The 23,642-nt window shown below is 36.0% G+C and overlaps 2 protein-coding genes across 2 annotated transcripts; one reads left to right on the plus strand and one right to left on the minus strand.

Annotated features, from left to right (window-relative positions):
• Window positions 1–222: 222 nt before the first annotated feature.
• Window positions 223–11,779, plus strand: LOC145232873 (mitogen-activated protein kinase kinase kinase 7-interacting protein 3 homolog). Its single transcript, XM_080097547.1, has 6 exons — window positions 223–1,355; window positions 3,700–3,842; window positions 6,544–6,640; window positions 6,701–6,778; window positions 8,474–8,607; window positions 10,240–11,779. The coding sequence occupies exons 1-6, from the start codon at window positions 350–352 to the stop codon at window positions 10,285–10,287; spliced, it is 1,506 nt and encodes a 501-aa protein (XP_079953673.1). The 5' UTR covers window positions 223–349; the 3' UTR covers window positions 10,288–11,779.
• Window positions 11,780–12,881: 1,102 nt separating this feature from the next.
• On the minus strand, window positions 12,882–21,691 carry LOC145232094 (uncharacterized). The gene is made up of 11 exons (XM_080096607.1): window positions 21,490–21,691; window positions 20,828–20,978; window positions 20,143–20,228; window positions 19,242–19,362; window positions 18,779–18,980; window positions 16,579–16,756; window positions 15,906–16,077; window positions 15,404–15,542; window positions 14,564–14,720; window positions 13,992–14,102; window positions 12,882–13,334 (listed from the first exon to the last, which is right to left on the minus strand). Exons 1-11 carry the CDS (start codon window positions 21,560–21,562, stop codon window positions 13,210–13,212), a joined length of 1,515 nt encoding a protein of 504 aa, XP_079952733.1. The 5' UTR covers window positions 21,563–21,691; the 3' UTR covers window positions 12,882–13,209.
• Between the last annotated feature and the right edge of the window lie 1,951 nt (window positions 21,692–23,642).

A 23,642-nucleotide genomic window follows, 5' to 3' on the forward strand; every position in this document is an offset into this window, starting at 1 on the left:
CTGACGAATGGTATCCTATAGAAATGAACAAAATTTAGAAAATCAGACTAAATGTTACACTATTTGGTAATTTAGTGAAGTATTTGTGTAAAATTCAGATTTCTTTCCATTGCTACAAACTCTGTTTAATGTTGTAAAACAAAGTATGATTCTTTCAATTTATGCACAGAAGAATAATTCTGAAATAGCATACTATTCTGAAAAAAAGCAGTAATAATTCTTGCTGTGTTTGTATATATATATATTTTTAGATCCATAGAAGTAATACATAATATCCGATGAATGGTGGTTAATAAATTGATTTCCTTTGCATTCATGCTGAATCTGACAATAAATAGACTTCTAAAAAATGAGCAGCAGCAAGTTTGACCCTGAAGACTTCCATGGGGATCTAGTTGATGATGTAACCCACGGAAAACAGTGGGAAGCCATAAATGACCATTTGCGTGAAATGTCTTGGACAAACGTAGCGACACCACTTTCCACTTCACCAGGCAATCCCGGTGGCCATGCACCCCCTCCATGTTTGCAGAGAATACATACAACCCATAATCCACAGTACAGACGAAGTGAAGGGGATTTACAAGGGAAAACTTTAAATGCAAAGCAGGCAATTCAGCCTCCACAATCTGCACCTATTCTACCTGAAGACTATGAACCCAAATGGGCCAACCCGACTCCTGTCTTGTACTCTGCGCCAGGAGGAAGTAAAATCACCCCTGTCCCACCAAAGATCCAAAAGAGTCCTGTTAATAAAATTTTAGTCAATGGACAACAACCACTGGCATCTCATGCTATGGGGATCGGTTCTAGTCCAACTGGTTACATGAACTTGGGTGATTTGCCTATTGACAATCTTCCCCCTATGCCAAGTAACTTTTTTCCTGATCATGTGACATCACAGCGCGGTTCGACTAGTGGACATAGTTCTGGTAGCAGTTCACCGATGGTGGTGAGACAAGTGTCTTCCCCAACGCTTGCGAACTTTCCTTCAACACATGCACCATTGGTTTATAACCTACCAAATGAAATCTCGAAAGGGCCCCCAGTTATTCAACATTCCATGTCAGCTTATAGCCTGCGCCCAATGCCAGGACCATCCAAGCCTTCAGAAATAAATGTGTACGGTTCACCATCACCCAGACGAAGGTCGATGCCAACCAAACAGGAGGAGATGTATGGTCCAAAATCGAACGTTACCAGAAGAGCTATATCACAGCAAGCCACTTCACAACACCTTGGATCTATTCCACCCTTTACAACGCAGGACATTTTTGTAGGAACAGCATTATCTGAAAATGTAGAAGAACTTGATGGGGAAACGGGAAAAAATGACGACAAGGAATATACAATTGGTGAGAATATCTATTATAAATAGAGATGCATTGATTTGCTTATATTAGTTTCAGCCGATACCCAATATTTGGCAGTTTTGCTGAACAGCTGAATTGACCAAATCATTAGTTTTTTCGCCAGGAAAACAATGGTGTTTAACAACAGTATAGTTGTGTTTCATTATCGTTTTAGTTCTGTGGGTTTTAATATTACCTTGCCCATGGTTGCCAGCCTGCTAATTAATTACTGACTTTTTGTCGAAAGTGGGAAAAAATATAATGTTTTCGGAAATCATAATAGTTGATGCGATTTTAGTTATGGCGAAGTTTAAAGGATTGCGAGATCCCCTATTAAGCAGAAAACACATGTTTTACGCTTTAAATCTAAATTCTTGAAAGAATCAGTTTTGGCCATTTTGCAACAAATTATTCGGCTGAAATCAAATCTTTGCAAAAATGACCAATTCGGCCAAATAAGTTCAGCAAACTTAATATTTGGTACATCACTACTTAATGGAAATATATGTCAATGATAATGATTGGGACTGTTGTTTCATGCTGGTTGCTTTGAAAACAGCAACAACAGCAAACACTCATACCAAATTGCCTTGGTTTTAGTGTCATTGGTATATGCATTGATCTCGATGATGGCTGTTTGCCTGTTTATGAACATATTTTATTTTATTTATTTTATTCACTGTAAACATTACATGTGATCAAAAACCAAAAAAGAAGTATATAGTTTGACAATGTTTCAAAGATTCAAAGTTTTGGTCAGGTGCTGCCGTTTACTTTTATACTTGCCACCTGGGCCTGCAGTTTTGCTTGGCTAGCCGCCACCGTCAAAGCATAAAACGTATCTAACTAAACCATTTCAAACTGGGCATTTCTATGGTGTCGTTTGTTGTGTGATGATTGAAATTAAAAATGTTTGACTTTAAACATAGCATGCATAAACCTGAAGAGCAAAAAAGGCAGTTCAGAACTCGATAAAAATTCCTCATTTTTTTCTGATTTCCCTTGCAGCTTGTCCAAGCTTTTTGTCATGACATATTGAATAGATTTGAGTTACATTTTTACATCTGATATATATCAGATCATTTATTTGTGAATTTTTGTTTTGTTTTACATGATAAGCACAGTGGTTGTCCAGTTGACAATAATCAGGTTAAACATTTATTGTGCTTTTTTGCCACATTCATACAATCGTGTTATCCATCAATCTGCTCTCCACATGGAAGGCAAAGATAAATGCAATATGCACACATTTTGCAAACTAGTAGGTTGAGCAAAAACCTACAAGTGTAAATCCTCAACTGAAAACTTATATTACTGTCAATCCTATTTATTGCATGGTCTGCAAAAAAGATTCGTAACCTCCGACCTAACCTTTGCCCTCAAAAGCTTAATGCTGCCATGAAATGCACTTTTAACTACACATTATTGTTAGATTACAATTTGTGATTTGTGACTTTTATTTTCCATGTTTGACACCGATGGCCTTCCTCTAACTTATTTTAATGTGTGTATACAATTAATTAACAGATAGATCAAGACCCTAAATTAATTCAAATTTGACTCTGCGTCTCTTTCGGGTGCTGACAAAAGCAAAATACCTTTCATTACAGAAAGCTATTTCCATTATTTTATGTTGTGGGTTTGTTAGTGTTTGCATTGTCTTTTCTCTGTTAGTGGTTTAAGTCAAAAACATTAACCCTTGGTATGTGACCCCATCTCAGGCTTTTATCTATCAACAAAATAGCTGAACTGATTCACTACAACATTTGTGATTTGGTACAACGTCTATCATACTGATTCAGTGATTTTAAGGCAGACAGCGTTATTAGCTTAAACAGCTACTTATTTTGAAAGAGATGTCTCTTGTACAAGCATCGTTGTATGGGTTTTATTGTACTCTGGTGTTTTGTGCATACAAAATATTGTCTGGGCTAAAAGGTGACAAGTTTAGTCTTGGCTTAGCACCATGGCAATTTCAAAACACTAGAAAGATGTTTGCTAGTTTTGTTTATTCTGTTGTATAAAAGGTGTGTTAAAAACTATCATTCCATTGTAAACAAATTTGATTTCAGAATATTGGGCCACTTTGTCAGTTCCAAGCACTATTTGCACTTGTTTGTTTACAAACATGAGCGAATTTTCATGTAGTGCCTTTTCTACCTTTTGTTTACTGCTACTACTAATTTAATCAGTGTTCCAGATATTAAAAGAATAAGCCTGATAATCTGCAAGTTATACATTCTCCTAAAGCCAAATGTTAAATGTCAAGTAAAAGGTGGAATTAAACAGATAAACAAATTTTAGTGATATTTTTAGGAATTTTAAACAAATTACCTACATTTTTTAGCATTATTACAACACCAAGAAGATCGAATGAATCGATTGCAAACAGAGCTAGAAGCCAAAAAGAGAGAATTATCATCCCTTATGTCAGAAATGCAAGATCTTGAGGCAAAGATGATGGACCGCTCAGCTCGAAGTTCTTCCACTGTAAGTTTTGCTTTACATGTTATCGTAGGTAATATTAATTAAAAAGATGAAGTAATTAAAAATATGTTGGAAAAATTGTTTCAGCTTTTTTGACAAATATTCACTGTTACATGTTTTTCACAGTTTTACACATCTATTATATTTGGCAGTGTCACAAGTAATTCCAACTAATGTAAATAAACAAAAAATGTAAGCTGATGTTGGCAAGAAAGATTTTTTTGGCTTTTTGTTGTTTACTGCATCTTAAATGTTTCCATGAAAATGGAACCTTATGTCAACACGCTGTCATACTCTTATATGTGGTATCAACAAACATAAAAAATGTTTAAAACATCTGCTCATATTTCTTACATATTTCGTAATAGCAAGCTTGTCAGGCATGTGATTTCACACAGGAGGCCCACCTACATTTTTGTAGCCCACACAGGCATATTTGAAAGTTATCAAATTTTTATAAATTTTCTATCCAATAGCCACAAACCTTATTTGTAACGCAGCTTGGTAACTTGTACTTTCCTAGCAAAATTGCATTGCAATGGTTGCAGCAAATAAACCATGGGCGCAACTAGGGGGGCAGGTTCGTCAGGATGCCAGGTCCCTTTTCTATCTGCGTTATTGCGTAAAACGGCTCTCGTACAGCGCCGAAAACACGTTCGTTCGCATCAAAGCTAAAAATAACTTTCAAATGACAGGACAAGGCGCCGGCACTGCAGTAAATCGCTTCATCGGTATGTATTGCGATGATAAAAAGTAAAAACGAAGTCTCTGAGATGTATTTATACAACAACCTAAATAACCGCAACACTGATCTTTGTTGGAACTTAGTAGGCAGATTGAAAGATTAACGTCAAAACACCCAGTCGAACGAGTTTATTTGTTACGAAACAATGCCTTAGTTTAAAACGTCAATATACTATCACAATGGGCATTGTGACTTACAAGTGTTACTTTTTCACGGCATTCGAAGCCGTACAATCCAAGGACGAATCACAGTTTTTATAGATTATTAGTGGAAAAGCGCGTCGGACCATTCGACCAATCTATGATATGCACTTAGCAATACAATCATTTTTTGGGAAAGTTGGTAGTTCGTTGCCTACCCCCTCAATTTTCCGCTAATTGCGCCACTGAAATAAACTATATATATTTGGTTGTTTTGCAATTGTGGCAAAAGTTTTTTGCCAAAACTAGGTGGATATTGCACAACATTACTATTTGCAAGACAATTTAATACAGTTTCCAATTTTGTCAGCTTTTCAAAAGGAAACTCAAATGCATTGCACAGCCTGTTTATGTAAGCTTCCTTTTTGAGTTCAAGATTTGTTAAAACTTAGAATATCCAGACAGCTCTGCAAGTAAATCTTTAAAATTTTGAAATGAAATGTTAACATAAGATTCATATTAGCAATATTGTAAACAACTTTTTTTATCTTGATTCTAATTCAAATAATTTACCCAGCAATATACTGTCCTAGTTTTGACGTACCACCAAGCGCTGAACAGTGGTTTGCTATTGATGTGCAGAATTTTGTGTACAAAACTTACATACAGTATTCCAAAGGGGATACATATTTTGTATTTTTGCATTTCATAAATCCAAATAAAACACAATTACATAAATACTATAAAAAAACAGTGTGTGTGGTTGTTTTTATGGTTCACAGATGGTAGATATAGTGATGTAGATGTGCCATCTGCTTCGTTTGTCATGACAACCCCAGTATTTACCCCGCTAGCCCCCAAAATGTAAAATGTTGTTGGTGCGCACCACAAACGTTAGTTTTGTGTGATGTTATAAAGCCAACCAGACATATGTTACCTATGTTTGTGGGTTGCTTGGTGGATGTTTTTGCAGTTGACAGTTAGAGGGGTGGTAACAGCCTTATGACGTCAGAAGCGTTGACGAATGTTGCTCATAGCACCTCTAGTGGTCAAAATTTTAAACATTGTCAGGATTGGATAAAATTTTACATGACTGTTACTTGGGTCATTGTGGTTTCATATTTTATACTTTTGGGTGTTAAACCCCATCAGTTACCCCACTAACCCCTAAAATGGGTGAGTTTTTTAAACGGTGTCGGAATTAGATGAAATTTTGACAGCTTGTATAATTTGTCATTTTTAGGTTTCAATTGTTGTGTTTAACCCTGTAGCCCCAATATTTACCCCTCTAGCTCCCTAAAGACTGAATTTGTTAAACATTGTCCGAATTGGATGAAATATGGACAGCTTATAGAATGTGCTACTTATAGTTGTTGTTTGTTATGTTCAACTTTGTCGCCCCAACATTTACCCCACTAGCCCCCCAAAATCGGTCAATTTTTTAACAATGTCAGAATTGAGTGAAATTTGGACAGCTTGTAGAGTGTGCATTTATATATATGTGTTGATTCTTGTGTTCAACCCTGTAGCTCTATCATTACTCCACTAGCCCCCAACAGTCATGTGCAATTCACGCTGATTTGTGTTACAGGAGCTGATTATTGTGTTTTAGCCTCTTTTCTCACTGTTTAACACAAGACAGTGGATGATATGGGACCCAATATAAAATAAGTGTAGAAAATATGTGTTATAGTGTATGTGCAAGGGCAATATGTGCTAAGCCACCCTTCTAGTTTGTTTTTATGTTTGCATTTAAAATAGCGTGGTGTTAAAAAAATACTATTTTTTAAAAAATAAAAAAAATTATTCTAATTTACAGTTGCAACTTGATGTTGGTCGTTTAAGAGAAATCAACAGACAACTTGAAATCGACTGCAATTGTATGCACAAGGAAGTGGAACTTTTTTTCAGAGATGGTACGACATATTGATTTTAGGATTTTATGCATATGCTTTGTTAATGTTATATTTTACCAGGTGATAATACCCGAGATAACTTCTACTCCCGATACAACCACCGAGCTTCTGTGAAGCCTACAGGAAAGCGCAAGCCTGGTAATAAGACTAGAATCTAGACTCTGTTTAAATATTCATAAGCTTAAAATAAATAAAAAGTTTGTAAATATTATGGATATTTATAAATTTGATGGATATTTAACTAAAGCTTTCAGTTTCCTTGAACCTGTCTGCGTTTTTGAATATGCAAAGTAATATGACATAAAAAATAAAAAATATTTTTGACACTAATGGCATCATCAGTTATTATTCAGATAGTGGCGAAATATTATTTTTTTCTGTTTCATTGCATTGCATAACCAAAAACGCAGACTGTTCAAGTATACTGAAAATTTCAGTTTAAAATGATTTTCTACAACTAGAGTCGCTTGCATTAAACAAACATGGTTTAGGACGATTTTTGTACAGCACAGTGCATATAATGGATATTTGAAGATATTTATATCCAGTAGTAAAATTCAGGGCCAGTGTAGTTTTGCTTGATATCTCCAGCAGTTTGAATGTAAATCTGTAGAGTGTAAGTATGTTTTGCTTGCCTTTGAAAAAATAAATGCCACATGTTTTGGTTTAGTAGAGTGGTTCTCAAACTTTTTCATTATTTTTTCAAAACGGTCCCTTTGCGCCATTATTTTGAGGGCTCACAGTCCTTAAGCCTAAATGTGTATTTCAGAAAAACGAAAGTTGATTGCAGGATTTTAGCTAGTTATGCAAAATTGTGCATAACAAAGATCCAAAGACAGCATGTGACATCACAGACAAGATATTAAAAAAAACACATTTTGGTTGTGCGCGAACAATTGCATTTTTGTTAATTGTCATGCAATAAAGGCTATTGTTTAGCAATGGATACAGTCGATTCTCAATTCTACTTTGATTTAAACTTATTTAGTGGCACAAACTGATGCCAAATAAGGTTATAGAATTACTTCAACTGTTTCGTGGCCCCTCCAAAATCGCCTCACGGACCCCAAAAGGACCGCCCTGTTTGAGAACCGCTGGTTTAGTATAAATGTTTTTTTGTCAAATGTTCTGTACCTTTGATTGGGGATTTCTCCACCTAATCATAGGCTTATACTTTCATACAATAATATATTTCAGTAGTTCTCAAACTGTGCGTCGTGCTGCCCTGGTGCGTCGTTTCAATTTTCCAAAGGCGTCGCAGAATAGTTCCGTTTCGTGGCTTTTAGTGGTTGTATCGATAAACACAACTTTAATAATAAGTTTTCGCATTAACTTTTATTTGCTGGTGCGTCACAAGACCAGAAAACTTTTCCAGAGGCGTCGCAACAAAAAAAAGTTTGAGAATCACTGATATATTTAATTTTATCAACAAATTTTAAGCTCTTCCAGCAGTCTTTATTAAAATATGCCAAAGTTTCGATGTCCCATTCGAGATACCTTCATCAGGGTAATGACATAAATTGAAAACACAAGTAGTTATAAGGCAAAAAGGGTGGTGTTTAACGTTGGTATATTATAATAAAGACAGCTTAAAATTTGTTGATACATTATGCCTGGCAGAAACAGTTTATTTTTATTTAATTGTATTTTAAAGTGAAAGTTATAAATAGTTTGTCTGACTGGAGATAACATTAGTAACAACAAGCCCTTTAACGGGCTGTTATGTTGTGAATTTATAAATTGCAAGTTTGATAACTAGCAGCCATTTATCAAGTGAAATATGTGTGTGTAAAATACATAAAATATAAGGTCATGCTTTTCTTGTGATTTTAGTTGGGCCAAAAAATCCTGAATACACTGATCTTCCTCCACCCCCAGTCCCACCTCCTCAAGAAACTGATGATGAACCAAAATGGAGGTGCACATACTGTACATTCGACAATCATGCTGCATTGAATAAATGCGAGGTTGGTTATATTCTTTGTTTGTTTGTTTTTAAAGGCTGTGGTTCCCAACCTGGGTTTCAAGGACCCTTAAGGCATCTGTGAGGGTTGTCAATATAATTTTTGGAAGGGTTCAAATGTTTGAAGAAAAACAGTAATAATATATAGAAAAAACATGTTATAAGCAGTGTTTCATACCGGAACGGAACGTTATACCGGAACGAAATAAATAATTTTTGGCTCAAATACCAGAACGAAATACCGAAATAAAAAATATTCAAAATACCGGAACGGAACGAAATACCGTTATTTTTTATTCTGGTATTTCGTTCTGGACATTTGACATGATACAATTGCTGAAAATTTCGTGCCGTTAAGCTATAATAAAAATTGAAGCTCCTACAATTTACATCCGTTTGACCATCATTGACAAATGTTATATGACGTAACAACTACCAACAACAATTCTTTTCTTCCTTTTTCGCTTAATAATTGCAAAGACCACAAAGAAATGTTCGTTTGTTAAGACCGAAATACCGAAAAATACTGTTATAAATTTATTTCGGTCAGACCAGAACGAAATGAAAATATCGGTCCAGAACGAAATAAATAATTTGCTCAGAACGAATAACGTTATTTGGTTTCGTTCCGTTCCGGTATGAAACACTGGTTATAAGTGATTGGGAACCATTGTTTAAAGACAATATCTTCTTGCCTTCACCAACAGGGTGCCTAAACAGATTGTTGGTGGATTGGTTAAAAGTATTTCAGCACATTTTGTGAATCTTAGTAGGATCCCTAGGCACAAAAAACATTTACCTGAAAAGCAGTTTACATGCAGACAAATTCGGTTAATTGCATAATCTGTTTAACTACATAGGGATTGTAAATCTCCAACAATAGTCGTTTGTTATGAAAATTGCACATTTGTTATTTGATTATCCCTATTTATCCGTAATATAAAATAAGGACAACTTGTCATTCAGATGTTTTAATGGAAACAGGTTTGCCAAATAAGATAGTAGGGATGTGCCAAAACTGCAAATGTTCTGTTTGGTCGAGTACTCGGGTTCTGGCTCAGCCCGGCCCATCCCTATAAGATAGTATACTGTTCTTTTGCAGTTCCTAGGATTTGGCGTTGTGAGGTTGTCATTCCAGTTTAGTGAGTTAAAATTTAATTGCTAAAAGAATGTAAACTAAAAGCAAACAGAAACCAACCTATGTTGCTAAAGTATCTCTTTAACCTAAAAGTCTGATTCTGACTACATTCAAACTTTAATGTATCTGTAACCTTGTTGTCATTATGAGTGAAATAAGATCATACTTCTGACCAGTGTTTTATATTGGAACAGACTGTTAAAACCAAATAAATAATTTTTAGCTCAACAGGATGAAATACTGAAACTAAAAAATCAAAATACCAAGACACTTTAAAGAGTTGTAAAGACCAAAGAGATCTTCTTTTGCCAAGACTAAAAAAAACTGTTATAATTTTTTTGGGTCAGACCGGAAAGAAATATCAAAAAATAAATAACAGCCAAATAAATGCAACAAATGCTATTGTTTTGTTCTGTTTTGCAGAATGAAATATTGCTTCTGGCCTTCACTGTAAAAACTTTTGGTGAATCTTTCAAAAACCCTTTTTTTATATTTCAGATGTGTGAATATTCACGGGATGTCCAATCTAGTCGTGTGAGGTTATAACCTTATTCACTGTACACCATGTGTTTGCGACGTTTCAGCCTAAATCCAGTTAATTGTGTTTCTTTGCCAGCCTAATAACTACAGCAACTCAGCTCTCTGTGTCTTTTTCTGTTAGTTTGTCCAGTGTTGTGAAGAATTTATTGTGTTCAGGCAAATATCTTTATTATGTTTAATGTACAAATATTTTTGATTTGGCTGACTGAAGTTCTTTTCTAAAGTAAAGAAAAGTTGCATTTTAATTCCACAATCGCCCTTTTTAAGACATTCCAAAAAACTTTTAAATGATTTTTTTTGTTTACAAAGCACAAATCTAGGCTTATTTTGAGCTTGTATTACTTCTATGGTAATGAAATAAGCTTTTTTGCCAAATAATGACCAAAATATAATTTCAAAAAACTTTCTCATTTTTGAAAAAATGTTTGCTGCAAAATGTTTTTCAAAGCGAGATAATGGAATATAAAATCTTTGCTGTTGTATTAATTAGGAATTAGACCAGATATCGAAACTATAAATTTGGTTTTCAATTTTTACAAATATTTTTGTTAGTTGCAAAATAGCTATTCTTGATATTTTTAACCCAAACCATTTTTTGCCATCCAAGTCAATAGCTCCTTTTTATCGTGAAGAACTGTCTAGAGAAAATATCCAACTGATAATAGAATCTATGCATGTCATTTGGTGGCTTCAGAATGTCGCCTGCTTCACACAATTTGGGTTTAAAATTGTCTGTTGGAATCACTGTGCTTTTGCATTTGCCGAGCTAATTTAATAGAATTACAATCTCATATCCAATCATTTGGCTTTAATTCAACTTTTTGAAGATTATGGATTTTTTCATGATGTATGTGTCTGTTTGCCAAAGTTTTTTTAATTTACAGAAAAAAGGGGATATAAGTAAACAATTTTGTAATTATGAAGTAACACTAATACTGTTTGGGAACTGCTTTGAGCTAGCATTTCTGTCAATAATAATAGAAAAGTTAAAAACACATTCCAACAAAAATTCACATTTAAGAAAGAATTAACTGCACTTAAACTCGAACCAACCTGTAGGTCTTTCTAAAAATCATCTATAGGTCCTTTTTTAAAGCACATTGATCCACATACCTTCACTGACCAAGTGCTCAATGCTTCTGTTCCACCAAACATGGACTTGTTGATGTGCAATATCCATCTGTGGTTCTATGATGGTCCTTATCATTTTGTTTCTTTTGCTTTTCTATGGTGCCTTAACCGTATGTATTACTCTGTTGTGACTTTGCATTTAACCCTTAAGCCGCTTGATCCGTAGCCCTAAACCGAAAGAAGGATCTACTTACTTTCTACAAGACCTGGTTTATATGTAAGAGGTACAAAATGTTTTATGGTACCTTTCGTAAAAATCTTGTTTGTCGGATCAAATTATTTTTTCTTGGCTCATTTGCAGGAAGTGCATTTTTTTGTCATTTTTCTCTTGTTGTATGAAAATAAAGTATTGTGACAACAGGAAAAATGTTCTAATTTGTTATTTTTATTGCTTAATAATACTGTTGTATTATTCAGAGTTGAATAGGTTTAGAATTACTGGCTGGGTTGGGTAACGAGTCCTATCAGTCGAGTCAAATGAGGTTCGAGTCTCAAGTCAAGTGATAAGGTGATAGGTCAAGTGAAAAGTTCTTTTAAGGAAGTTTTTAAAGGTTGGGTTAGTTATTCTTTGGGAATAGTTTATCGCGATACTTTTACCATAAAACTGACACTAATTTATTACAACAGCCGTTCACTTCTTTAGTACAGAGTCAACTTTAATAAAACACATTAATTGACAATCATTTAACAACGTGGACAATAACGTCAAACCTTGAGATTTGACAACAAAAATTTCCTATTTTACTGCATGTGCTAGAGCAGGGGTCGGCAACCGTTTTTGAAACTAAAATTTTATCGAGGACTGGCCTTAAAAAAACTACAAATATTTAGCAATAAAGACGCTTAATTTAGTTCATCATCCCCGGGATACTTGGGTAAAATGTTTCAAGCATTTAACCTGGAAAAGTGTATGGCCCGGTAACGAACGTCTCGCGCCGACCACTGTGCTAGAGCGTTTGTATAGTAAAGCAGGCGATTAAAAGCAAATACTTCTTAACAAATTAGGTAAGCACAGACTGCATTCGCCTAAAACATGCGGCAATTGCAACGCTTATACCAGCGAAAGAATGTTTTTGCATGTGGAAGCGACAACGTTGCGTTAAAATTAAGCAAACTAACTACGAATCGTACAGTTAACTGCTGTTGTTGTTTAGTTGGAGCCAACTGAACAGGTTGTCTGTTAAGAAATTTTCTTTTTGTTGGCGGTATAACGAGTCAAGTCTATTTACAGCTGATGACTCGACGAGTCTCCCCATCACTTATTACTGGTCTACAATACTTTGAACAATTTAACTCTTATGCTCAGTTATGAGGTGTCTTGAGCAAAATATTATGCAACTTAACTCTGGTTATGTTGCACCCAAAGTGAGTAAGTGTTAGTGAAACTGCCCCAATGAAATCAACACCTTACGTTGATTTTGCCTGTTTTTGTAAAAACTGTCTAGGTTTTTGTTTCCAATATGGGCAAGTGCGAGTACAGGTAATGTGTATTTGCACAAGAGCTGCACTCATGACAGGTTTAAATACAAAAATATAACACAAAAGTAGAAAAATAAACAGTCATTTCAGTATCCACAAAATCAAATCATACAATAAACACACAGCAGTTGAGATAAAGTTCGTCGAAGCATTAAAAAACATGTAGTTTTTCTGCAATTGAATAAGGTACAGTACACAGTATATTGTTTGTAAAACCCTTTTTCAAAGCTAATTTTTCACGAAAAAGTGTTAGATGTTGCTCAAAATAATCAAAGTACGTCAAAACATTCTAGGTTTTTCGTTGAAATGTAAAGTCCTCTACAAAGTAGAAACTACTGATCGCAGATTGGCTAAAACTCCTGGAATATCGTAGATTGTTCCAAGGTAGTAATTGGTGCATGGACCTGTTGGGGTAAGTGACCCACAAGCCCATTGTTGTGCAACTGTGAAAGATAAAACGGAATAAATACTTTTGGTGGTTGCTAAAGAGACGAATAAACGCACCGTATTTTCCGAAAAACTAAAAGAAATCACCAACTTTAATGTAAAGTATTTTGAAAAATCAGTCCTTTGCCAACCAAAAATTACAACAAACGTGTCTAAAGTTTATTAAATTTGCATTTTTTGATTTATGTAGTTTCCAATTTTCATTTAAATCAACCCTCAATATTCCGTTGGAAACGCAAGTGGCCGAGATGGGACTAAAACCCACAACCTTCGCATTGCATAGCGGTTACGCTAACCACCAGAGGAAAATCTACTAACACCATACCTCACGACCCACATTTAGCTAATTTTTGATAGGTGACGCAAAGAGCATTTTAGCAATTTAGAACGATATAGCTCTAAAAATGCTTACGGTTAGGGCTTTTGGGTTGGGGTAAGGTATTAGCATTCAAAATTTAATAAAACTAGCAATAATTTTCAAATACTTACATCCTAACCCCTCTTCAGCTGCTAAAAAAATACAGCTCTTTGCGCCACCTATCGAAAATTAGCTAAATGTGGGTCTGCCGTGAGGTATGGTGTTAGTAGCTCTACCAACCACCGGGTCATCATGACAAGTTATTTTTGTATTCAGGACAAAAGCAACAACTTACATAGAATGTTTGCACTTGCAGTTGTGGCAGTGTGCTGGGCTGCGCTGACCACCAGAAGTCGTTTTCCTTGAACCAGTGTGGCAACAAAGCCGACCAGTTGACGATAAACACCTGTTGCCAGAAAAAAACAATTTGTTGGTTCTATTTACGTTTGGTTAACACTTTTTGATTAGGTCCCTGACGGCTAACAAATTCTCTAACCGATTCTTTGAGCCTAGGTAAACGAACGACCCGGGTAGTCGTTTTAAATTCAGTTGTATAAAGGTGAAATGGCCAAAAAATCACCCAACTATTCTAATTGCCTTTCTAAAAGCTAATAAACACTGAGGTAACTGGCTTACGTTACAGAACTGTCCATTAGGAAAATAATCAATCAATTGCAAACAATATATATTGGCTACAAATTCAAGGGCAAAACAGTTGCCAGCTAGCAGATGCTCTAACCGGTTTGTGTCAGCAATCGTATCGAATCCGGGCAGTCGTTTGAGCGTTTACTTTAACTTTTAAATTACGTCTAATGTTCACCAAAATTCCGGTTCCACAAAAGTTTATTATAAAACATGCAAACTCACTCATATATGTCGGGTTGATTTGCGTAACATCGGGAATGAACTGGATAATGACATCAGGTACATCTGCCCGGTTAACGATTGAGTTTAATGAAGAAACACCACAAGAAAGTTGACTGTATCTGTCGTCTGATCCACAAAGGTATTCTGTTTGCAGCAGCTGTAAACAGTTTTGACAAATGGTTCAAAACCTTTACTTGAAGAACATTATACTTGCTTTCAAGTTTTATAAAAACTATATTTGCTCTAAAATGCTTCCAGTCATGTTCAACTAATTGCTTGGCCTTGTGCCCCCCTTCAAGTAACCCTGTGAGACCTGTGGCCCCTTTAAATGTAAATGGCAACCTCTTGTTGAAATTCGGTACTAACTTCGACTTTAAACAGGTCGAAAAGTGTAAACAATAATCCGTAATCATGAAAAACCTCAATCTAGACAAATAGTATGTGAAATAGTCCAGTGAATTAGGGAATAAAGTTATTTGCAACACACACTTAATTATGTCCTTTAAAAAATAAAATTGCTTTTAGTGGGTGTTTCTGGTCAACCTACACCCGTTACCCACTGTTCTAAACTAATTGAGGAATAAAGACGTTCATCTCATACTACGCGTCACGAAGACACAAAATTTATGATGTTTTAAGTTTATGAAACAGCACATTAGGCGTGTCATTTCTAAACTGACAGAGGGAGTATAGCTGGGCCCGGCATACCTGTTGAGCATCACAAAGTGATATACCATAAACAAACATAAACATGCATCACTGTAAGCATAATGCAGTAACACATTGGACAATAAGCCTTTTTAGTACACTAAAGAACAGTTTTAAATGTGATAAGTTTACCGTTCCAGCGGTGTAGGGAAGTCCGAACTGGTGTACACTATTTAAAGTGGCTGGATCAGCAATGTCGCATCTGTCAGACTGCTGAAGAATACCGACTTGGGTCATTCCAGGGAAAATGCTTTTCCAAGACGACAGAATTCTGTGTTTCACAGTATATTATAGTTTAAAGTTCTGTGTATTTGTAAACATAAATGTACTGTTGTTTATGTGTAATGTGATAATGGCGTGTGTCAGTGCGTAGTCCATTGAAAGGCGTATAGCCAGGGTTCCCGTACTGTCCTTACTTCTAAGATTTGTCCTTATTTTGAATGGTCATGTCTTAGAAAAAATTATTGTCTTGTTGCTTTAAGAAACTGATGATGCCGCAGAAGCGAAATAGTTATATCTTGAATTCATATGGATGAATGACATGGTGTTTAAATAAATTTGAAACGTGACATAAAATAATCGAATTTAGGCACTAAAACTAACTTAATACAAAAAAAAACAGTGTCATGCTCACGTTGAAGCCATAGAGTTTTGTTGCACAAAGTTTGGGAAGTTAGTGCTTGTCAGCAGGCCGCTGGCTACCGTGACTGGTGCGTTAAACTGAAGGGCAAATTGCTTGGTGACACAATCATCCAACGTTGCAGTTGAGTCAAGAAGAATCATCAAGTCAAGATTTCTGTCCTGGTCTATTCAAGACAACAAAATGGAGTTAAACTAACTTGCATGTAATGATAACTCTAAAGTTGACTTCGAAATTAAGATGATATGCTGGGGTGATCACTGTAACAACGGTACATCAAAAATACATAAAATGTAAACACTTCACTCTTGCTTCCTCTGATGGTATGCAACGCTTGCGACAAAATGATATTAATTAAAACGTTAACGCCAGTGGTTCCCAATCAGGGAGAAATTTATTTTAATTTTAACATGCGATTTGTAAAAAGATACTTGAGGGAATATACTTTTAAAGTTGATAATATACCCAATTCTAAATGATCTTCCTATGGTTTAACATCTACTGTATGTTGCATAGGGAGAAATAAAAATGTTTGTATTGTTAAAAGAGGAATTTGTCGAAAGGTAGGAAACCACAAGCCTACGCCCAAGGATGCAGAACTTAAAAAAGGCATTTAAAGCCCGCATTTAATAACCTCCAAAAAATAAACCAAACAAAAGGTACTTACTGCACAAGTTTGTGTTACAAGTTAAAGTTGTAGAATAACATTGACTCGGCAGGGTGGTGGTTGGGGTTGTGGTGCATGTTCTTGATTGTGTTTGGGTTCCACCACCACAAGTCACACTGCAGGCTCCAACTGTCCAACCGGTAAACAAGGGGCACAGACCGGTGTTGCAGGATGCAGTCTAAAAACAACAACATGTGTTTTAAACTTCTGGTTAAATTCATGTCAGTGGAAAAAAGCCCCGTCTATTTTTACCCTAGTTTTATTTTTAAATGTAGTGTCAGTATAAGTGGCTATTTCTACCGAATTTGTACGGTTGGTGCTCCTTAATCAAAACGGTTTCCACATAATCAGTTCCTACAAGCCAAACTTAACTAGAAGAGTGGCTTTCTGATATACTTCCATTTTATATATTCTATACGATATTTACCAATTTACTATACACATCATTTGATCTACACATATGATTGTTTTTGTAAACAAAAACTAATGGGTCCCCACACGCATGTTTGTGCGGATTTACGGTAAACAAATGTTGCGGTGATTTTTATATTCTTAAGGACAAATTTTTAGAAAGCATTAACCCAACAATAAAAAATTTTTGTTCGTATTCTTTTTGCACTATTATTGTCATGTAATTACAAAAACATTAAAAAAACGTAACAAAGACTTAAATCTAATCTCTTGCTTTAACCCAGATATAGTCCTCCAAGGTCGGGCAATTTTTTTTAGAAAGCTGTAACAGTTGTGTTACAGACACTGTAAATTAAAAAGCAATTTGCTACAAGTGTATACATAACAAATTGTTTTTCATTTAACTTTGTTTCGCAAAATGAGTACCATTGACCTGTAGTAACCTCTCAGGGTGCACACGCCAAACGACTGTTTGACCTTTTGACACCGTTTTCAATAGCACGCCGTCATTCGTGTTCAACAATACTGTTAAGCCTAATTTATACATGCCTTGAGTATTGACTCCTAAATTGATTGTTAAAAAAACGCTACGTTATGAAGAAAGTTCTGAGCTGTGTTTGTAATACCGACTAGTTGACCTTAAGTAACCCGTGATCATGCGGCGGCCAACCTGACAGCGAGCATTTAAAAAAACATTTATTTGGCAAAAAAGTCAAGTTAATTTTTTCATCTTAACTTTTATTAACAAAGTTTTTCTTGACATATACAAAACCGAAGCACGGTTATTAGGCTTAAATCACGTCATAGGTGTAAAACCTTCGCCAAAACTAAAAATGTGAGTGATAACTTAATAAAACGACATAGCATTGCTGTGCAAAACAGCTGATTTCTAATCACTGAAACGATGTCTCGTAAAACGTCTGTCCGACGTCAAGCTGAGCCCTCCCGCTATGGTAAACCAGTGAGTTACTCTCTTGGTACTTCTGCCTACAGTGTCTTTCTTGACCAAACGAGCGTTAGACACATTTACGTTTCGGGGGCCTGTGGGTGAATCTCTGGGTCATACGGGGTCAAAATTCACATGGACCATCTTTAGACCAATATCTGTAATGTGTGTAAAATTGAAAAAGTTTGAACCATTCTTTCTTGACCAAAACGTGGGAACAATAGCCGCGCTAAAAATTTCACGTTTTGGGGTGCTGTGGGTGAACCGAGGGATCAAACGAGGTCAACATTCACATGGACCATCTTTAGACCAATACCTATTATGTGTGTCAATTTGAAAAAGTTTGAACCATTCTTTCTTGACCAAAACGTGGGAACAAATCCGCGCAAAAAATTTCACGTTTTGGGGGGCTGTGGGTGAACCGAGGGATCAAACGGGGTCAAAATTCACATGGACCATCTTTAGACCAATATCTACAATGTGTGTAAATTTGAAAAAGATTGAACCATTCTTTGTTGACCAAAACGTGGGAACAAATCTGCGTTAGAAAGAAAAAAAGAAAAAAGAAAAAAAGAAAAAAAAAAATATAGACAAAAACAATATGTGTCCCCTTCAGGGAAGGGGACCCATAATTATTAATGGAGAAACCCGACTTATATTACTGAGGCACCACTAAAGATGAAGTTGTGAAAAGTTTTTCTGGTGCCTCTCGATGCCCTATATAAGCACGTGCTTACTTTGTCTTACCCTTCAACCCAGTGCAATGCAATGGCGTTGCAGGAGGACCAAAGTTTTGGTGCCATAAATCGGTTATGTTAGTCTATGTCTTGCACTTTACACTACCTGTATTGCAGCAGTACTTCCACCGAGGCAGGATGTGGTGGCTTGAACAGCTCCAAGAGAGTTGGCGCAAGTTCGTGATCTGGTGCGTGATCCAACGAGGCAAGGCACATCCGAACTTGAGCAAACCGACCAAGTACCCCAGGTCGACCAGCTATTGGTGCATATCGAACAAGACTTGCTTTCTGACTCAACTCCTTGGCACCTGTAAATATATTACACAGGTGTACAACAAATAGCTTAAGTATCTAGTACGACCATACCACTGACTCAAAGTTAGCCTAATTTCATATACGCATGGTCATTGGCAATACTAAAACAACGAAAACGTTGTTCACGACACTCGGATTTGAAATTTCAAATTAAAACAACAATTTTGGCATTTCAATGGGTTAAAAAAACGATTTTTGCGGACCAACAATTTTTGAAAAAAAATACCAAACTTAAATTTTATGGATGTTCTTACCCGCCCTGACCAGCTGTTCCGTCGGTACATTGACGTGTTCGCACTTGTGTTCCAGCAGAGCAAACTGTAGCAGCAGCACATCCAGACCAGGAGGACCAAGTTGTCCAGCTACCCTTTTCCACTATGAGAGAAAAATATGTGTATTATACGAAAAATATCAATCGTTTAATTTCAACGTGGCAGCATTGGCGAAAAAACTACAAAAAATATATCTTAACCCCAAAATGTTTTGCACCACAAAGTTGGTAAAGTAGATTATACATTTATAAAACGACACACAAAATGGAAGGTTATGGGATATAATTGATTTGCAATTGTGAGACAGAAAAACATATTTTGAAACAATGCCTCATCACTCATCAGAAAAAAAAACCTAAACAAGTCTAGCGCATTGTTCTATACAACATGGCGGACGTGGTCCATTAACAACGAAATACTGGTTAAACATTAAACTCTTTATGTAACTCGTCAGGCATTTTACGATTCGCTTGTCATAGAACCCCAATTTACGCAACAGAATTGCAAGTGGGTCTAAAACCGGGACCAAACCTTTTGAAAAAGTCATAATTGGCCCCGAAATTTACCAAATGAAATTGCATGTTAAGGCAGCCCCGCCTTACAAATATGCTACACGCGTTTTTACAGCAAACTGATTCGACAAATTTTACCACAAACTATAAGCTTCAATAGCGACCTTATGTCTATTGAATTAACTCCATAAAAAACACATAAAGCATGTGTGCGTACAGTTTCACCGACACGATGTGTTATGCTTGCTTGAAGATACCGCGAATGACTCAATGTTTCTCACATACTTAACTCAAACCATTGAGGTGTTTTATTTTCTAAAGCAATAACAGTTTAACATTTCACCAATGAATAATATTTAATATTGACTCACGTGGATAATTAAGTACGTGAAACTTTGCTCTGTAACATGATTCGGTCACTTCATTCCAACAGCATCGAAATCTCTCGCACTGGTTTCTGAAATTGAAAACATTTGTCACAACACTTAAACTTGTATAGCTGTAGAATGGTCGACAAAAGTTTTTGTTGCTTAATAACTCATGTCAGCCCCACGTTTAACTAAATTTCGATAGGTGGCGCAAATAGCTTAATTAATAATTTAGCGGCTCGTAGGGTTGCCGAGAAAGTTTTGAAAATTTCACAGAAAAAACTAAGTTGTTAAGTTAGTTATATTGAATTTTTAATAATAACACTTCACTGTAACCCAAATAGACCTAACCGTCAGCATTTTTAGAAATGTACCGTTTTAAATAGGTGTTCGTGCTCTTTGCACCACGTATAAAAGTGTTTGATCAGTTTTTTATGCCTGTATAAGGGCCAGGCGCCCCGGACCATTCAGCCGTTCACTCCGCACTACAGTCAGACTGACGATATCGCCACATTCAGGTGTGTGAAAAAGGCTATTTCTTACTAAGGTAGGATAACCATGCGAGCACCATTGTTTTCAGTCGTGCTGTATGTTCACTGATTATAACGTGAACTTTATTTGTTACTAAAACTATCACTTACTTTATAATTTGCAATACTATTGCCAGTATGCTATATTCAATTCTTACTTTTTAACACGGTATTTTCCACATCGTCTGACCCGTCCCTCAGCGTTGCAGTAACCAACCAATTTGTAGGGTCCCATGCGGAAAAACAACGGCGTATTCCCCACTGTCAGCCACGAAACTTTCGATTCAAACATGTCTTTGCCACGATAAGCTGAAGTAGAAAAATGTTAAGTATACTAACACCACACAAACGCACTAAACTGCGGTATTAAAAACAAAACATCGTTTATTATGTGTCACTTTATGGTACCAGTAAACGCTAACAATTTTCGAATAAAAAGGCCGCACCGAATTGCAGAATGATTTTTTTGTATTGCATTTATCTAAGATCTTCAGCGTGGTTCATTTTCACAATGCCAATTATTAAACGCTAAAATTTATTGTTTTTAAGCGACAAAAATCGCTCGAGCTATTTTTATAGCGCTTTGCCAACTAAAGTAAAAGTTTAATCATAAACATTACTGCCAAGGTAGTGGTGTATATAGAATACATTACACGATGTATTCTATATACACCACTACCTTGGCAGTAATGTTTATGATTAAACTACTTTTCAAGTCCGTGCATAGTGTTCCTAAAGTAAAAGTATTATCGACATTGCAAACCAAAATACTAATATAGATTGTTAATATATGCACTTTAATTGACTTCCAAATATTTACCTTTTCCAGGAGTAGCTGCATTGGCTACCAAACAGACGGCAGCAATTGCCAAGCATGACAATATAACATTCATAATGCGAACTAAAGCCTATAGATGTGGTCAGTAAATCCTAAAGCTACTTTTCTAGCGAGGTTGCATAAAGAGAATCCTTTTATAACGGTGTATTGCATACCGGTTGCTGTTTTTTGTTCAGAATTGTTGGCGACATGCCTGCGGGGTGTAGTAATCCATCCTTGACAGCAATTAGTGTACGAGCGGACATGTTTATTAGGAGGGCGGCGTTCCAGTAACGTGGTTCCAGGCATCGTTTGTTTTGTTTTCATATGTTTTCACTGCATATGTTTGTTGTTCGCCCGCTTAACATCTGCACAAAGTAAACAGAAACATAAAGATCTTAATTAACAAGTATTTTTATTGGGTGCGGTTGTATGCAATATTTACGCGAGAAAACCTAACTGTGCTAATTAAATCATAAATCGCACAATGTATTGACAAGCTAACCTCACAAATCTTTCAAATTATTTACTTCTTTTTTTGCCAAACAAATGCTTAAACCGTAATTTCACCAGAAAAAATTATATTTTCTACGTTGTTGTTTTTTGTCACAATTGCTTTAGTGTCAACTAAATCAGTACAAAACAATGGTAATAAACGCCAAATTAAGCAATACTTTAGCCGCAACCGTGCAAATAACTGTTGTTGCAAATAAGAATGGAACACAACCAAACAAATTTAAAAGTGTGAAGTTGAGTGAAGTTGAGTGGATTGACAATCAAAGCAAACGACCAATATCAATTAAAATACATTACAAGTGGTGTAATAAAATTTACAGCAATTCTATGAGAGGGCACTACAAGTCAATTCAAAGGCAATCTCGTTCCGGGGTCGTCGCAACGTTGGTGTCGTTAACACGCTGCTGAAAATTGTGTGAAAATATGAGACTTGCTGGATTGGTGTGTTTTAGAAGGTGGGTTGCAACTGCACTAGTTCGTAAACATACGTACACTGTTATTTGCCTCGTAAAGCGGTTACAAGTTTCAGCATTTCCTTTGCCAGGGAATAACACGTCATTGCCCTTCCGAGAAAATACGTGTACTCGAACTTTAACTTGCCTTGTAGCTAGTTTGCGGAATGCCTCCAGGTTTGCTTGTCATGCATTTGAAAAGTTGTGTTGAAAATCGCATTCAGTTATGCATTTTCCTACAAATCACTAAACTAAATTGCAGGTCAAATACGATAAACTTTCAAAGCTATAAGACTTATTTGTTGAACAGCAATTTATTGCACGGTTTGGCACCGTTTGCACACGATATTTTAACTTGTTACTATGATGTCATAATGCAACACAACGTATGGCAAACTTCTTGAATTTCCACAACGTGGAAAGCAGCAGCTGCAATTATACCGTTGTCGTCTTAGCCCAAAACATTTGACCGTGCTAAAAAGGGTCAACAAATTTATGGTTCTTTTTTTGATTTATTTTTTTATTTTAACAAATTGGGCTGTGGCCAACCTGTATATCAATGTTTCTTAACTTTTTGTGTTTGTGGCATAGGCTAAAGTGCTGACGGTTAGGGCATTTTGGTTTAGGACAGGGGTCTTCAACCTTTTTGGCTCAATCGCCCCCTTATTAAGGAATTGTCTCCAAATCGCCCCCCTATGAGATTGTTATTTGTACAAAAGTTCTGCTTTTTGAGCAGACGTGGGCGGTTAGATTCATCCAGCAACACGAAAGCTTCAGTTAACAGCTAAAACTTAATTTAATTGCTACTACAACACGCAAGGTCCATTTTACCGCAATTCTTCTAACTAACGCATCCAAGATTTGTTAAAATTTATTACATCATAGACAAAACAATGTTACGATTATGCGCAAATAATCGCCTTTTTTGTTGAAAACAGTGGTCCATTACTCTGTAGAGGAGAATCCTAAATGATACAAATACTTCGCAGTTAAGGAAGCGGTTGTAAGAAGTGTGAAAGCGAAACAAGTTTGAGGTAAAGCTCATTACCGTTGTATTAAAAAAGTATGGCCCGTCACCATACATAGCCTCAATAAAGTGTCCCGTGTGGCAAATTAAATGCCCAACCTTGCTCTCGGGATCACAAAACGTACAAACAATCACCAGTAAACACAATGTATTCAAATAGC

The sequence above is a fragment of the Phallusia mammillata genome, chromosome 6, assembly GCF_965637545.1.
Source record: "Phallusia mammillata chromosome 6, kaPhaMamm4.hap1.1, whole genome shotgun sequence".
Taxonomy (NCBI): Eukaryota; Metazoa; Chordata; class Ascidiacea; order Phlebobranchia; family Ascidiidae; genus Phallusia; species Phallusia mammillata.

Excerpts from the sequence above, each read along its gene's own strand:
- LOC145232873 (XM_080097547.1), top strand. The coding sequence starts at position 350 with ATGAGCAGCAGCAAGTTTGACCCTGAAGACTTCCATGGGGATCTAGTT. Across the intron at positions 3,843-6,543 it reads CAGCTCGAAGTTCTTCCACT|TTGCAACTTGATGTTGGTCG; the intron begins GTAAGTTTTGCT and ends TCTAATTTACAG. Across the intron at positions 8,608-10,239 it reads CTGCATTGAATAAATGCGAG|ATGTGTGAATATTCACGGGA; the intron begins GTTGGTTATATT and ends TTTATATTTCAG.
- LOC145232094 (XM_080096607.1), bottom strand. The coding sequence starts at position 21,562 with ATGAATGTTATATTGTCATGCTTGGCAATTGCTGCCGTCTGTTTGGTA. Across the intron at positions 20,979-21,489 it reads TGCAGCTACTCCTGGAAAAG|CTTATCGTGGCAAAGACATG; the intron begins GTAAATATTTGG and ends TTTCTACTTCAG. Across the intron at positions 16,757-18,778 it reads GAAGTACTGCTGCAATACAG|ACTGCATCCTGCAACACCGG; the intron begins GTAGTGTAAAGT and ends TGTTGTTTTTAG.